General features: G+C 43.6%; 1 protein-coding gene across 2 annotated transcripts in view; it reads left to right on the top strand.

Moving 5' to 3' along the window:
• Positions 1 to 17,944, top strand: part of LOC144511903 (lysine-specific demethylase 5B-like) — a 371,069-nt gene that overhangs the window by 14,381 nt on the left and 338,744 nt on the right. For both annotated transcript variants that reach the window (XM_078242346.1, XM_078242347.1), the window contains exon 4: positions 5,034 to 5,168. In XM_078242346.1, the coding sequence (XP_078098472.1) occupies positions 5,034 to 5,168 (135 nt within the window). The remainder of the gene's footprint in view (positions 1 to 5,033; positions 5,169 to 17,944) is intronic.

Genomic DNA, 17,944 nt, shown 5'->3' with positions numbered 1-17,944 from the left:
CCCTCATCTCCGGTATCAACCTGGTGAACCTTCTCTGCACTCCCTCCAATGCCAATATATCCTTCCTCATATAAGGGGACCAATACTGCACACAGTATTCCAGCTGCGGCCTCACCAATGCCCTGTACAGGTGCATCAAGACATCCCTGCTTTTATATTCTATCCCCCTCGCGATATAGGCCAACATCCCATTTGCCTTCTTGATCACCTGTTGTACCTGCAGACTGGGCTTTTGCGTCTCATGCACAAGGACCCCCAGGTCCCTTTGCACGGTAGCATGTTTTAGTTTGTTTCCATTGAGATAGTAATCCCATTTGTTATTATTTCCTCCAAAGTGTATAACCTCGCATTTATCAACGTTATACTCCATTTGCCATATCCTCGCCCACTCACTCAGCCTGTCCAAATCTCTCTGCAGATCTTCTCCGTCCTCCACACGATTCACTTTTCCACTTATCTTTGTGTCGTCTGCAAACTTCGTTACCCTACACTCCGTCCCCTCCTCCAGATCATCTATATAAATGGTAAATAGGTGCGGCCCGAGTACCGATCCCTGCGGCACGCCACTAGTTACCTTCCTCCAACTGGAAAAACACCCATTTATTCCGACTCTTTGCTTCCTGTCGGATAGCCAGTCCCCAATCCACTTTAACACACTACCCCCAACTCCGTGTGCCCTAATCTTCTTCAGCAGCCTTTTATGGGGCACCTTATCAAACGCCTTTTGGAAATCCAAAAACCCGCATGAAACATCTGTATCCTGGAATGTTAAACTGCCAATCCTGTCTTTCCCATAACCAAGTCTCCGTAATGGCAATAACATCATTGTTCCTAGTACTAATCTAAGCTCTAAATTAATTTGCCTCATCTATTACGCTTCTCGCATTGAAACAAATGCACTTCAGTCGACCAGACCCTCTTTGGTTAGTAACCTCACCCTGCCCGCCCTTTGAGTCTTACTGGCCCTACTCTCTGGTTCCCCTTCAGTTAATTCGCCTTTGCTTTGGTTCCCACTCCCATGCCAAACTAGTTTAAATCCGCCCATGTGACACTGGCACACCTCCCAGCCAGAATATTTATGCCCTTCCAGTTTAGATGCAACCCGTCCTCCTTGTACAGGTCCCACCTGCCCCAGAAGAGACCCCAATGGTCCAGATCACCTGCGCTCAGTCCGCAAGCATGACCCTAACCTTTGGCCATTTGCCATTTTAACTCAACATCTTGATTTGATTTTTTTATTGTCACATGTATTAGTATACAGTGAAAAGTATCGTTTCTTGCGTGCTAACCAAGCAAAACATACCGTTCATAGAGAAGGAAACGAGAGAGTGCAGAATGTAGTGTTACAGTCATATCTAGGGTGTAGAGAAAGATCAACTTAATGCAAAGTAGGTCCATTCAAAAGTCTGATGGCAGCAGGGAAGAAGCTGTTCTTGAGTCGGTTGGTACGTGACCTCAGACTTTTGTATCTTTTTTCCGACGGAAGAAGGTAAAAAAGAGAATGTATGGGGTGTGTGGGGTCCTTAATTATGCTGGCTGTTTTGCAGAGGCAGTGGGAAGTGCAGATAGAGTCAGTGGATGGGAGTCTCGTTTGCGTGATGGATTGGGCTACATTCACGACCTTTTGTTTCTTGTGGTCTTGGGCAGAGCAGGAGCCATACCAAGCTGTGATATAACCAGAAAGAATGCTTTCGATGATGCATCTGTAAAAGTTGGTGAGAGTTGCACTCATGCCCATATGTAATAGTCATAGAATCCTACAGTGCAGAAGGAAGCCATTCGGCCCATTGGGCTTGCACCAACTCCTCCCCGGGCCGTATCTCCATAACCCCACGTATTTTACCCCACTCTAATCACCTCACCTATGTTTACCTTGGACACTAAGGGACAATTTAACATGGCCAATCAAACTAATCTGCACATCTTTGGAGTGTGGAACGAAACTGGAGCACCCTGAGGAAACTCACCCATCTCTGGCATTGTGAGGCAGCAGTGTTAACCACTGTGCCATTGTGCTGCCCATACTATACCATTGTAGTTTCCTTGGTTTGCCCCAGTGTTAACTATTTGTACTTCAGTCCTCAATGCCATCATTAACACCCACTTTGTCTGACATCCATGACATCTTTGTCAATCTCTCTTTAGCTCTGACCTTCCATTCTCCCATCACCACTACTTTTTATCATGGAATGGAGGGAATAACACTCCAGACTTTAAAATTTATTTCAGGACAAGGTTGAGTATTCAGTAATTATGATTTAGTTCACTGTTTAAAAGTTGAATTAACAAAGTGTAGCATTTTCAATGGTTTATAGGAGAATAGTGTGGAAATGATGACAAAACTATGGAGACTGCAATAGTGCACTCAGTTAAGGCGCAGACTATCCTTGACATCAGCATCCTGACTTTTGATTTTTAAAAAAATTCATTCTTGGGCTCTGGGCATCACTGGTTCGACCAGCATTTATTGCCCAATCCTAATTACCCACGGATTTCCCAGGAAATTGCTGTCAGTTGCACACAATAATGACAGTTTTGACAGCATTATAACTGCACTTCACTTAAGGTATTAATTTTTATGTAAAGACCTCACTATGCTTCAAAAGCATGAGCTTCAAATGGTCATTTTCAGTTTACAAGCTTTGGACAAAACAATCAACAATGTTTCCATTCTGCTCATCCAATTTGCAGAATTTCCAGCACATAGATTGGATGGTTCTGTGAGGATTTATTCCTTTGTATTTTTTCACGAACTTTTAACAAATGTTGTGAACTCTCAAATATGGGCAACCTGTGCTTATGTTACCACTGTTAGAAAATGTTTTAAATATTTTGCAGAAAGAAATAAATAGTAAATTTGTAGACAAAGGGTAGGCCGAGCATACTAGTTTTGGACACCAACTGGGAACTCTTACTCTTCTAATATGCAAAGGATTTTTTTGTCTCTATTCAGGTATTCAATTGGTTTATTATCTATTTGCTTCTGTAACCAGTTGCTGTACCCTGCATAAAGTAACCTTTATGAAGGGGATGCGATCTCTGCCCTGCCTGATATTTGACCCCACCCCCATGACATTTAACTTGTGTGTTAACCAAGCCTCGCTCTGCCATGTAAGTAATACTTTAGTAATGCACAAATAAGCACCATAGGGTGTAAGAGGGTCTGAGGGCACAGCACATTGCAGAGAGGGAGATGACAAAGGATTGTCAAAAACAAACAAAGACTGAAGAAAGATGATGGACGAAGAAAGGTCGGAAGCACTAAAAACATGAAACTGGAAATCACATGATAGCTATGTTACACACACTGGCAATTTTTCAGTATTTAGGATAATTTTTAGCAAACCTAGGTTTGAGTGGCTGCTAAGGATGTTTGCCTACTAATGCTTGCCAGATTGGCTCTGGCGTTCTTAAAACAAGGTTTAAAACCCAAGACTGAGCATGGTGCATCTAGGCAGACAGTTCATTGAACTTAAGGAGATAAAGCAGCTGCTCACATAAGGCACAATAAAAATAAGAACTAAAACCAGTTGAACTTGGCAAACTCAACCCCACCGCTGTCTAAATGTCAGATTACTTGTCCAACATTCTGTATTTGATGGGCAGAAATGTCCTCCAACTAAATACTGGGAAGTCATTGTCTTTTCATCCCCACTATAAACTATGTTCCCTAGCTTACCAACTCGATTCCTCACCTTGGCAACTTTATACTGAACCAAACTGCTTGCAAATTTAGTGTCAACTTTGAACATGTACTGGACACACTGTCTTCACTGATGACATTGCCTGACTATGCCCCTGCTTTTAAAGACCTGACCCACACCTTTTGTTCCCTCTGGACTTGACTATTCTAATGCACTCTTGGCGAGTCTCCCACCTTCCAGTGGCCAATGTCTTGAATTCCTCCCCCACCCCTCCTCTCAACCACCTGCTGGTGTAGTATTTTTTACATTTGCTTGCTTGTTTTCAAATTCCTCCACAACTTGCCCGCTCCCTGTCTCTAACCTGCTTCAACTATGCAACCCTCATATTTGTGCTCCTCCAATTCCAGCCTGTTGTCCATTCCTGGCTTTCATTACTGAACTGTTGGCAGCCATGTCTTCAATTGCTATATCATGGCTTGTGATATAAAACAAAATTGGGGGTTCAGCTCCATTTTAAAGTCGTGCATGCTTTAAACGGTTTTCTTCTGCAGAGACGAACAAAGATGAACTCCAACCCCGTGCATGCTTCCTGTTGGGCATTCCTTTGCAGAACAATCAATAAAAGCAGCTACATAGTTTCTGGAACCTCCTTTCTTATTCTCTTTATGCTAACCCTGACCATAGCACCTGCTATGCATTGCAGCATGTCCCTTGTATTCTGCTGAAGAGAAGTCATTTTAACAATACTGGTGCATATCTCTTTAAAATATGCTAATTAATCCCAATTAATACAGTATGCAAGGAATATAATTCTAATAGATGGGATAAGACAAAATAATTAACTGGCCTAATCTTTCTTCCAGTTAGCTCGTGTGGACAGAATTTAAATTTTAGCACTTTTGTGATAAAATGAACTGGAAATTTCACCAAATCCAAATAGGCAGAGGCCCCAAGATCTGTGCTCTAGTTTTTGGAAAGATCTGTTAAAATTGTGTAGCCATTCCCAATACTATACTTTAACAGTTTCCTTAACGATAGTAGTGGTAATGTTATAGAATTATGACCACAGACCTAGACTAATGGAGAAAATGAGTTCAGATCTGGAAAGAAAAGGCTGGTATCAATTGACATGAAGCTGTTAGATTGTCTTAAAAACCCAACTGGTCTGTTGAAGTATTTCAGGGAAGTCTTTGCGTGGTCTTTGCGTGATCCCTGTGACTCCAGTTACATGCTGACTCTGAAATTACGTAGCATATGACTAGGCTGATTAAACACTTTTGAGAATAGGGCAGCGAGGGATGTCCATATACTCAATTCATTATATTTTTTTTAAGAAAAGGAAAATAGAAAGCAAGACTTTTGCATTAAAACTAACGCCTTTATTTTCAGTGTGTCCAGAAGCCAAGCCTGATCAACGATGAAAAAGATCAAGAGTACAAACCACATGATATTGTTCAGCGACAATCTGTGCAGTCTTCAGAAATGAGTATACCGGCCCGAAGAGCGAAACGTATGAGATCTGAGGTGGGTATTATTCTGCAAGTTATTGATTTACATGTAACAGTGCAAAATTAAGTTGTAACTGGTTGGTAGTTCAATCTGTGCAAATAAAATTAGGATAAAGGATAACCAGATTAAAGAAGATTTAAGGTATGCCAACTGAGTTTCTTCAATGTTTTACTAAAATACCTTCAAATAGATGTTATTTTGCCTTGCAGTATATTATAACTGTCAGCACATACATGAGTTCAATATGATGTGAACTGAGACACTGCCAACTGTTTTTTCAAATGCGTAGATCTGTTCATGTTTAGAATTTAGCTCCTTAATTTCTGTGGCAAATTGGAGTCAAATAGGTCAGGAAACTTGTATCCATATGGAACAAGCCTTTTTACATGAGGGATTACAATTGCAATTTTTTCCTCATTCACTGGGTTGGTGAACAAATTTTGGAAAGATAAAGTGAAATTTATTTCACTGTTGTCAAAACGGCAAAACATGTGAACAAGCTTCAAATGAAACTAGTTTGTGAGCTTACTTTCTTGTCACGACATGAACGTATAGGAACATTGATTTAGTGAGATATCTGGCATTGTTGCTGTAGCACCAAGGTGGTAGGTAATTCCTAAATTATCAATTGCAATTGTCTGTAACACATCTAAATCACCTCTCATTTACCTATGCATGCACAGCAGGCTTTTTGAGGACAGATTAGATCATCAACTCCCGAAAGCACATACTGAGACTCTGGAACTTCCTCCCTAAACCTCTCTGCTTCTTGTAAGACAAAGAACAAAGAAAATTGCAGCATAGGAACAGGCCCTTTGGCCCTCCAAGCCTGCATTGACCATGCTGCCCGACTGAACTAAAACCCCCTACCCTTCCAGGGACCCTATCACTCCATTCCCATCCTATTCATGTATTTGTCAAGATGCCCCTTAAAAGTCACTATCGTATCTACTTCCACTACCTCCCCTGGCAGCGAGTTCCAGGCACCCACCACCTTCTGTGTAAAAACTTGCCTCCTCCATCTCCTTTAAATCTTGCCCCTCGCACCTTAAACCTATGCCCCCGAGTAATTGACTGTTCCACCTTGGGGGGAAAAAGCTTCTGACTATCCACTCTGTCCATGCCCCTCATAATCTTGACTTCTATCAGATCGTCCCCATCACCTCCATCGTTCCAGTGAGAACAAACCAAGTTTCTCCAACCTCTCCTCATAGCTAATGCCCTCCATACCAGGCAATATCCTTGTAAATCTTTCCTGTACGTTCGCCAAAGCCTCCATATCCTTCTGGTAGTGTGGCGACCAGAATTGAACACTATATTCCAAGAGTGGCCTAACTAAGGTTCTGTAAAGCTGCAACATGACTTGCCAATTTTTAATGCCCCGGCCGATGAAGGCAAACATGTCGTATGCCTTCTTGACGATGTTCTCCACCTGCGTTGCCACTTTCAGTGACCTGTGTACCTGTACACCCAAATCCCTCTGCCTATCAATACTCCTAAGGGTTCTGCCATTTACTCTATATTTCCTATCTGTATTAGACCTTCCAAAATACATTACCTCACATTTGTCCGGATTAAACTCCATCTGCCATCTCTCCGCCCAAGTCTCCAACCGATCTGGGGCGGCACGGTAGCACAGTGGTTAGCACTGCTGCTTCACAGCTCCAGGGTCCCGGGTTCGATTCCCGGCTCGGGTCACTGTCTGTGTGGAGTTTGCACATTCTCCTCGTGTCTGCGTGGGTTTCATAGAATCATAGAAACCCTACAGTGCAGAAGGAGGCCATTCGGCCCATCGAGTCTGCACCGACCACAATCCCACCCAGGCCCTACCCCCACATATTTTACCCGCTAATCCCTTTAACCTACACATCCCAGGACTCTAAGGGGCAATTTTTAACCTGGCCAATCAACCTAACCTGCACATCTTTGGACTGTGGGAGGAAACCGGAGCACCCGGAGTAAACCCACGCAGACACGAGGAGAATGTGCAAACCGGGTGCTCCGGTTTCCTCCCACAGTCCAAAGATGTGCGGGTTAGGTTGATTGGCCAGGTTAAAAATTGCCCCTTAGAGTCCTGGGATGTGTAGGTTAGAGGGATTAGCGGGTAAATATGTGGGGATAGGGCCTGGGTGGGATTGTGGTCGGTGCAGACTCGATGGGCCGAATGGCCTCCTTCCGCACTGTAGGGTTTCTATGATTCTATGATCTGTATCCTCTGATGATCCTCATCTCTATCCGCAAATCCACCAACGATTGTCATCGCTATCCACAAATCTACCAACCTTTGACAACATATCAAGCTTTTTAATCAGGACAAAAATAAGTAAATGTTCGCAAGAACCCAAACGGTGATAAATCACATAGTATTAATGTGTTGAAACAGTCCTTTGTTAATAAAATAATGACTTCTCCTTCATCTTTTAAGGAACAGTTGTTAGGGCTGCAGGATAGGCATGTGCCTGTAAAAAAGGGTAGGAAGCGTAGGATTCGAGAACCGTGGATAACCAGGGAAATTGAGGGATTGGTCAAAAAGAAAAGAGAGGCATACGTTAGGTCCAGGTAGCTAAAAACGGAGGGAGCTCTGGAGGAATACAAAGAAAGTAGGAAAGAACTCAAATGAGGAATTAGAAGGGCAAAAAGGGGTCACGAAATGTCCTTGGCAGACAGGATTAAGGAGAATCCCAAGGCATTTTATTCATACGTTAGGAACAAAAGGGTTGTCAGGGAAAAAATCGGACCTCAGAGACAAAAGTGGGGAATTATGCTGAGAGCCCAAAGAAGTAGGGGAGATCCTAAATGAATACTTTGCGTCGGTATTCACAAAGGAGAGGGATGTGTTGACTGGGAGTGTCTCGGAGGAGAGTGTTGACCCGTTAGAGAAAATCTCCATTACAAGGGATGAAGTGTTAGGTTTTTTCGGGAATATAAAGACTGACAAATCCCCAGGGCCTGATGGAATCTATCCAAGGCTGCTCAGGGAGACGAGAGATGAAATCGCTGGGCCTCTGACGCAAATCTTTGTCTCATCACTGGACACAGGTGAGGTCCCAGAGGATTGGAGGATAGCTAATGTGGTCCCGTTATTTAAGAAGGGTAGGAAGGATAACCCGGAAAATTATGGGCCGGTGAGCTTGACGTCCGTGGTCGGGAAGTTGTTGGAGAGGATTCTTAGAGATAGGATGTATGCGCATTTAGAAAGGAATAAACTCATTAACGATAGTCAGCATGGTTTTGTGAGAGGGAGGTCATACCTCACTAACCTGGTGGAGTTTTTTGAAGAAGTGACAAAAACGGTTGACGAGGGAAGGGCTGTGGATGTCGTCTATATGGACTTTAGTAAAGCGTTTGACAAAGTCCCTCATGGTAGGTTGGTACAAAAGGTTGGATCTCATGGGATAAAGGGGGAGGTGGCTAGATGGGTGGAGAACTGGCTTGGTCACAGAAGACAGAGGATGGTAGTGGAAGGGTCTTTTTGCAGCTGGATGCCTGTGACTAGTGGTGGTCTGCAGGACTCTGTATTGGGACCTCTGCTGTTTGTGATTTATATAAACGATCTGGAGGAAGGTGTAACTGGGGTGATCAGTAAGTTTGCAGACAACACACAAATGGCTGGACTTGCAGATAGTGAGGAACATTGTCAGAGGCTACAGAAGGATATAGATAGGCTGGAAATTTGGGCAAAGAAATTGCAGATGGAGTTCAATCCAGATAAATGCGAAGTGATGCATTTTGGTAGAACTAACGTAGCGGGGAGCTATACGATAAATAGCAGAACCATAAAGGGTGTAGATACGCAGAGGGACCTGGGTGTGCAAGTCCACAGATCCTTGAAGATGACGTCACAGGTGGAGAAGGTAGTGAATAAGGCATATGGCATGCTTGCCTTTATAGGACGGGGCATAGAGTATAAAAGTTGGGGTCTGATGTTGCAGTTGTATAGAACGTTGGTTCGGCCGCATTTGGAATACTGCGCCCAGTTCTGGCCGCCACACTACCAGAAGGATGTGGAGGCTTTAGAGAGCGTGCAGAGGAGGTTTACCAGGATGTTGCCTGGTATGGAAGGGCTTAGTTATGAGGAGAGATTGGGTAAAGTGGGGTTGTTCTCACTGGAAAGACGGAGGATGAGGGGGGACCAAATAGAGGTGTATAAAATTATGAAAGGCATAGATAGGGTGAACGGTGGGAAGCTTTTTCCCAGATCGGTGGTGACGTTCACGAGGGGTCATAGGTTCAAGGTGAGGGGTGGGGGAGGTTTAACACGGATATCAGAAGTACGTATTTTACACAGAGGGTGGTGGGGGCCTGGAATGCGCTGCCGGGCAAAGTGGTGGAGGCGGACACACGGGGAATGTTTAAGACTTATCTAGATAGCCACATGAACGGAGTGGGAATGGAGGGATACAAAAGAATGGTCTAGTTTGGACCAGGGAGTGGCGAGGGCTGAAGGGCCTGTTCCTGTGCTGTATTGTTCTTTGTTCTTTATCTATCCTTAGTTATTATTTTTGCACCATATATTCAGGCTTTCAAAGGTGTGCAAAAATTGGCTGCACCATTCTGCCATATTGAAATCAGCCAGAGGAAATTTAGACACTGAGTGCACCGAAAAGGTCAAGCGTCCAATTATCATCTGATTTTTTTTTCTCTAAACCATCTGGGCCATCAGTCAAACTTTACATGGAGTCATGTCATGCTGTCATATTTTGTGCAACAAAGCACTTAGTGATTTTATGAAAATAGTGTATTGTGCCATGCATATATTTCCACAGTATTATAGAAAGAAAACTTCCTGGACAGCGCTAAGCTAAAGGCACTGCAGCATCTGAATTTGTTGTTGCTTACGTCTTCTGCTTGTGATTATTCTTCAGTGACCCCCGACTGGAAAACGCATAGTAGAGGATAGGATTAGATTTGGCTGCACAATTTTTGGTGGCTGAGTACTATGCAACCATTCACTACCTATATACAATCATAAGAGGAAACTGTTCCCAACCCCAACCAGGCAGGCAGTCTCTCCTTTGCAACAGCCCTTTTGCTGCACCTACCCACTACAGCAGACAGTCTCTCCCTCGCAGCCTTTTCACCCTTGTCGGGAGCCTGATGGGGGGAGATTGGAGGAGCAGCTGCTTGCAGAATCAATCTCTTCCACTCGTGGTTCGTGGGCCAAATCAAAACCCTTGGCTGGCCGCTGGACTCTGGCCTGTGGGCTGCATGCTGGACGACTATGATATAGAATCTTTTGGCAATTAAGTATCTTGGGAGCTAATATACATAAAGCAATGTCCGATAAACAACAGATAAGTGACTAATGAGTGACATTAAGGCAGCAGAATATGCCTGCTTTTCAGTAGTGCCATATAGTTATTTCGGGTCCCCTGATATTGAGAAAGATGGGATAATATTTCCTCTAGTGCACTGGAGTAGGAGCGTACATTTTATTCAATTCTCCAGCATGGTGCTTCATCCTGCAATCTTTTGAATTCGGGACAAGAATGCAACCATTGAGCCACCGTGAACATTGAACTGGTAAGTTATGCGTGGTCTGGCTGCTGTTTGCCTGATGGAGAATCTGATATTTAAAAGTCCTCGGCTTTGAGTGGGCAACTTTGTATAAGAATTACAAAAAACATACAATGTCCACATTGACTATAATTTCCGGTATTTTCATCCCATTTCCCTAATTCTTCCTGTGTCTTTGTACATTTTTCAAATTTTAGCTGATTTTAAAACAATGGGTGGAATTTTGTCTTTTTGTTTGAGTGTCAACTCAGGTGGGAGGAACATCGAAACAAGCATAGAAACAGAAACTAGGAGCAGGAGAGTGAGCTACTTCCTGTGGTAATGAATTCCACAGGCTCACCACTCTTTGGGTGAAGAAATGTCTCCTCACCTCCATCCTAAATGGTCCACCCTGAATCCTCAGACTGTGACCCTTGGTTCTGGACTCCCCCACCATTGGGAACATCCTCCCTGCATCTATCCTGTCTAGTCCTGTTTGAATTTTATAAGTCTAAAAGATCCCCCCTCATTCATCTGAACTCCAGCGAAAACAATTCTAACCTGGTCAATCTCTCCTCATAGATTAGTCCCGCCATCCCCAGAATTAGCCTGGCAAACCTTCGCTGCAGTCCTCGAGCAAGAGCATCCTTCCTCAGAAAAGGAGACCAAAACTCAGAAAAGGAGACCTTGGTGTGGCCTCACCAAGGCCCTGTATAAGTGCAACAACACATCCCTGCTCCTGTACTCGAAACCTCTGGAGTGACATTAGCTACCCTCCAATCTGCAGGGACTGTTCCAGAGTCTATAGAATCCTGGAAGATGACCACCAATGCATCCATTATTTCTAGAGCCATTTCCTTGGATGTGGATTATCAGTCCTGGTGCTTTATCCACCTTCAGTGCCATCATTTTTCCCAGTACCATTTCTCTACTAATATTGATCTCCCTCAGTTCTTCCCTCTCAATAAATCTTGCATTCTCCAACATTTCTGGCATCTGATTTGTGTCCTCTTTTGTGAAGACAGAAGCAATGTGTGACAGAAGCCCACTCCACTTCCATATTTTTGACACTTGGACAAAAAAAATTAATGAGGTGGGTTCCACGACATGATATTTCAACGTCATAGTTCAGTGGGGAGGTGATGGCCTAGTGGTATTCTCGCTAGACTATTAATCCAGAAATTGTTCTGGAGGACCCGGGTTCGAATCCCGCCATGGCAGATGGTGGAATTTGAATTCAACAAAAAATATCTGGAAATTAAGATAACGCGAAACCATTGTCGATTGTCAGAAAAACCCATCTAGTTGACTATAATGTCCTTCAAGGAAGGAAATTTTTGATTTATTATTGTCACATGTATTAACAAACAGTGACAAGTAGTGTTTCTTGTGCGCTATACAGACAAAACATACCGTTCATCGAGAAGGAAATGAGAGAGTGCAAAATGTAGTGCTCCAGGTATAGCTAGGGTATAGAGAAACATCAATTTAATGCAAGGTAAGTCCATTCAAAAGTCTTGACAGCAGCAGGGAAGAAGCTGTTCTTGAGTCGGTTGGTACGTGACCTCAGACTTTTGTATCTTTTTCCCGAAGAAAGAAGGTGGAAGAGAGAATGTCTGGGGTGCGTGGGGTCCTTAACTTTGCCGAGGCAGCGAGAAGTGTAGGCAGAGTCAGTGGATGGGAGGCTGGTTTGCGTGATGGACTGGGCTACATTCACAACCTTTTGTCGTTTTTTGCTGTCTTGGGCAGAGCAGGAGCCATACCAAGCTGTGATACAACGAGAAAGAATGCTTTCTATGGTGCATCTGTGAAAGTTGATGAGAGTCGTAGCTGATGTGCTAAATTTCCTTAGTTGTCTGAGAAAGTAGAGGCGTTGATGGACTTAACTATAATGTTGGCATGGGGGGACCAGGACAGGTTGTTGGTGATCTGGACACCTAAAAACCTGAAACTCTCGACCTTTTCTACTTCGTCCCCGTTGATGTAGACGGGCATGTTCTCTACGTTTCCTGAAGTCGATGACAATCTCCTTCGTTTTGTTGACATTGAGGGAGAGATTATTGTTGCCGCACCAGTTCACCAGATTCTCTATCTCATTCCTGTACTCTGTCTCGTCACTGTTTGAGATCTGGCCCACTATCGTGGTGTCATCAGCAAACTTGAAACTTGAAAATTGAAAATCTGCCACCCTTACCCGGTCTGACCTACATGTGACCCCAGAACCACACAGTAATGTGGTTGACTCTCAACTGCCCTTCAAGGGCAACTAGGGATGGACAATAAATGCTGGCCAGCCAGTGACCCCCACGTTCCACGAATGAATTTAAAAAAATTTGGCGGGGCGACTCTGAATCAGACCACCCTGCCAGTAATGTTGAATGGAAAAGAAAAAATTCCCCGCCCCTCACGAACGGGAAATCACCCCCTCCCCCATGGACACGGGGAACCTCGCAAGTGGGAGCCCAGCAGTGTCCCCTTGTACTACCCGGGCACAGCCTTCTTTCCTTGGGGGCTGTATTTACCTGTGTGCTTCTGGTGCAGATTGTTCATCAGGAAAGCAAAGCTAGTTTTGTGGGACTTATCTACATTGGTAAACATAAAACTATACCTTATTTCTAAAGTTAGTTTAATTTAAATGTTTTTTTGTCTGGAAGGTTTAAACCTATAGTTAGATTCACGCTGAACAAAGGTGTTTGTGTGGGGATAGGTTTCAATTCCATCTATTTCTGCTGTGTTTAGAGAGGGTTATGACGTGAAGAATAAATAGTTGTAGCAGTGGTTGCTTATCAACTGGAGGCCCCTGCAAGGTAGGAAAGCTTTTAAATTTTAGTTCTGGCTGGGTATATTGCAGTTGGATATAAGATACCAGGGAGTGAATGTCTCTCAACTTTGCCAGAAGAAAGATTGGACAGGACTGGAGCTGCAAAGAGGCAGGCTTCCTAAAGACCCTGTTATTATAGAGATAATCAGGGAATTGGGACAGAAAGAATGCCTTAAGATGAGTGAAGCTAAGAGAACAGAGACCAAGATATTCAGAAGAATTCAAGCAAAAGTAAACAGTGTTCTGAGTTAAAAAGAATTGCAGTAACCAGATTTAGTTTGAGAAAGTAGACTTTAGAGACAAATAAAATGTTTAATACAATTTTAATACAGTCTGGGAATCGAGAGTTAAAGCAACTTATGACCATTTGTACAGCAGTCAAGACAAATAAATCCTAAAGGGGGTGCTGTAGATCATGGGCTAGAAGCTTTGTTTAAAAGTGTCATTTGGAAAACCTGGACTGAGTTCGGAATGCAAATTGCTAGGGGAAAGTATTAATGTGAAAGAAAATTTTAAAGCTTTTTTTGGGAGTGGAGTTTGGAAACTCTTGAAATCATCTGAGGGGTTCTGTGGAGGAATCCAGAGACACTAACTTGGGTTCAGAACGGAGTGCGTATATTTGACCACAGTCGTATTGTGTGCTTAAAAGGGACAAGGAACAAAGCACAGCACAGGAACAGGCCCTTCGACTCACCAAGCCTGCGCCAGCTTGTGACACCTTTTTAAATTAAAGACCTTTTGCCTCTATGCAGTCCGTATCCCCTCTATTCCCTGCTTATTTATGTATCTATCAAAATCCCTCTTAAACATTGCCATTGTATCTGCTTCGATCACGCTTCTGGCAGTGCATTCCAGGCACTTACTACCCTCTGTGTAAAAAGAAAACTTGACTCTCACATATCCTTTAAACTTCCCCCCCCCTTTTTCCTTAAATCCATGTCCCTTAGTAATTGACTTTTCTACCCCGGGGGAAAAAAACTCGACTATCAATTCTATCAATGCCTCTCATAATTTTGTAAACTCTCTCAGGTCACTCTCTCAGACTCTGACATTCAAGTGGAAACAAACCAGTTATGTCCCAACTTTCCTCATAGCTTCTATCCTCCAGGCAACATCCTTGTAAACCTTTTCTCATCCCCCTCCAATGTCTCCACATCCTTCTGGTGGTGTGGCGACCAGAACTCTGTGCAATATTCCAAATGTCACCGAACTGAAGTTCTTGTTAGGGGCTGTTACGATGGTTTACTTGTTATAGTATTTAAAACTATCATTCACCTCGCCAGAATGACTACAAAGTAGCAGAATGGTTTCGAGATGAATTTTACTATAGCTCTGAAGCCATTCAGAGTGAACAATTTAGCAATTAAAGTCTCAGCTTCGATTACAAGTAATTAGCATATGCCAATAGACTTGGGAGTTATCTCTATCCAATCATAGTTAAGGTTATATCATGCATAAGAGTATAATGTCCAATTCAAACTTATGCATGTCATCTCATCAAGAAATGATAGCTATATCTCTGACCATTGGTATCTCAATCTCCCTTTCATTCATTGTTCCTTGTTCTACTGGGCAGACATGAACTGCAGCTGCACATCATTCAATTAGAAAGTCCTCGATCCTTATCTGGGCTTACTTTAATAAAAACTTGTCATTTGCACGTAGCTTTCCCTGTGTGACTGAGGTTTAGCTTGCAGTTGGTGATTCTTAAACTTGTGTGATTATTAACCCTTTCAGTTCTATTCTTGTGTGTTAATTGCAGTTAAGATGTACTTTATAATACACGTTAATCTTAAAATCTGCGTATAATTTTTAAACTAATGGGGAGTAAAGGAGTCGTGTAACATGTTTAATGTTTTTTTTCTTGTTTAAAGCAATTTGCACAAAAAGTAAAAGTTACGGTCCTTTGGGTGGTAAAATCCCAGAATGAAACCCTGGTTCAGAAATAGCCTCATCTCAGATTGTAACATTCGTTTGGCAAAAGCTGTTGTAAAGCCCACCAGGAGATGATATTCTGGGGAAGCCCACTAATATGTTAATGTATGGTAATGGGGTTCCTGACCTTTCATAGAATACCATCCAGTCTGCACGCTGAACCCTTAACCTTCACAGCTTGGGACACTATAAGGAGATATTTAGCATGGCCAATCAACCTAACCTGCACATCTTTGGACTGGGGCAGGAAACCGGAGTACCCGAAGCAACCCATGCAGACACTGGGAGAATGCGCAAACTCCACACAGACTATCACCCAGGGCTGGAATCAAACCCAGGTCTTTGGTGCTGTGAGGCAGTAGTGCTAACCACTGTGACACCATGCCACCCTTTCATAGAGGAGAACAGTTTTTGAAATGTGGGTATGGTGGACGATGCTTGGAATCAGTTGAATGGATAGAAAGACAAATGAGTGGCCCAGATCAAAAGTTCAGGAATCAAAAGGGTACAGGTAGCGAGAGAGATGGCCAAGAATAGACATTGGAAATTAAGACCTGACAGCCTTGTCCTGGCAGCATTTGAAGGAGAAATTGAAAGTCAAAACAAAAAGAGCAAGAAGAAAAATGGGGTGGTTGGTGAAGAACATTGAGATGTGGTCTGAGGAAAGTCAAACAAGAAGCAAGACAATGAGATTGGCCAACAAAGGTTAAGGTGACCATGAATGACCAAAAATTGTGTTCACTTTTTTTATTCGTTCAAAGGATGTTGGACTCTGGTGAGGCAAACATTTGTTGCCCACCCCATCACGAATTGACCGTGGGAAGGTGAGCTGCCTTCTTGAACTGCTGCAGTCAGTGTGGTGTAGGGACACCTCGGGTGCTGGTTCCAGGTTTTGTGATAGTGAAGGAATGACTATTCTAGTTCCATGTCAGGATGGTATGTGGCTTGGGGGCAACTCATGAGGTCGTGGTGTTCCCATGCGTCTGCTGCCTTCTGTGCAGTCGAGGTTGAAAATTGGGGGTTGGGGTGCCAATCAAACAAGCTGTCTTGTCCTGAATTGTGTCAAGTTTCCTGGGTGGTGTTGCAGCTGCACTTATTCAGGCAAGTGGAGATTATTCCACCTTTCCTGTCCTGTGCCTGAAATAGTGAACAAACTTTGGGAAGTCAGGAGGTGAGTACTTGTCTTGGAATTTCTAGCCTCTTGTAATCACAGTATTTATACTGCTGATCCACCTAAATTTCTGTTCAGTAGTAATCGCAAGATGCTGGGGGGGATTAGAACAAAGAACAGTACAGCACAGGAAACAGGCCCTTTGGCCCTCCAAGCCTATGCCGCTCCTTGGTCCAACTAGACCATTCGTTTGTATCCCTCCATTCCCAGACTGCTCATGTGACTATCCAGTTAAGTCTTAAACAATGCCAGCGTGTCTGCCTCCACCACCCTACTTGGTAGCGCATTCCAGGCCCCCACCACACTCTGTGTAAAAAACATCCCTCTGATATCTGAGTTATACCTCGTCCCTCACCTTGAGCCCGTGACCCCTCGTGATCGTCACCTCCGACCTGGGAAAAAGCTTCCCACTGTTCACCCTATCTATACCCTTCATAATTTTGTACACCTCTATTAGGTCTCCCCTCATTCTCCGTCTTTCCAGGGAGAACAAGCCCAGTTTACCCAATCTCTCCTCATAGCTAAGACCCTCCATACCAGGCAACATCCTGGTAAACCTTCTTGCACTCTCTCTAAAGTCTCCACGTCCTTCTGGTAGTGCGGCGACCAGAACTGGACGCAGTACTCCAAATGTGGCCTAACCAGCGTTCTATACAGCCGCAACATCAGACTCCAGCTTTTATACTCTATACCCTGTCCTATAAAGGCAAGCATACCATATGCCGCCTTCACCACCTTCTCCACCTGTGCTGCCACCTTCAAGGATTTGTGGACTTGCACCCCTAGGTCCCTCTGTGTTTCTATACTCTTGATGGCTCTGCCATTTATTGTATAACTCCCCCCTACAGTAGTTCTTCCAAAATGCATCACTTTGCATTTATCTGGATTAAATTCCATCTGCCATTTCTCCGCCCAATTTTCCAGCCTATCTATATCCTGCTGTATTGTCTGACAATGTTCATCGCTATCCGCAAGTCCAGCCATCTTCGTGTCACCCGCAAACTTGCTGATAACGCCAGTTACACCTTCTTCCAAATCATTTATATATATATATATATCACAAATAGCAGAGGTCCCAGTACAGAGCCCTGCAGAACACCACTGGTCACAGACCTCCAGCCGGAAAAAGACCTTCGACTGCTACCCTCTGTCTCCTGTGGCCAACACAGTAAGAAGTTTAACAACACCAGGTTAAAGTCCAACAGGTTTATTTGGTAGCAAAAGCCACACAAGCTTTCGAAGCTCTAAGCCCCTTCTTCAGGTGAGTGGGAATTCTGTTCACAAACAGAGTTTATAAAGACACAGACTCAATTTACATGAATAATGGTTGGAATGCGAATACTTACAACTAATCAAGTCTTTAAGAAA

This window comes from Mustelus asterias, chromosome 25 (genome assembly GCF_964213995.1).
Source record: "Mustelus asterias chromosome 25, sMusAst1.hap1.1, whole genome shotgun sequence".
Classification (NCBI taxonomy): Eukaryota; Metazoa; Chordata; class Chondrichthyes; order Carcharhiniformes; family Triakidae; genus Mustelus; species Mustelus asterias.
The sequence above is the reverse complement of the archived record's forward strand: the minus strand, read 5'-3'. Positions and strand labels throughout refer to the sequence as shown.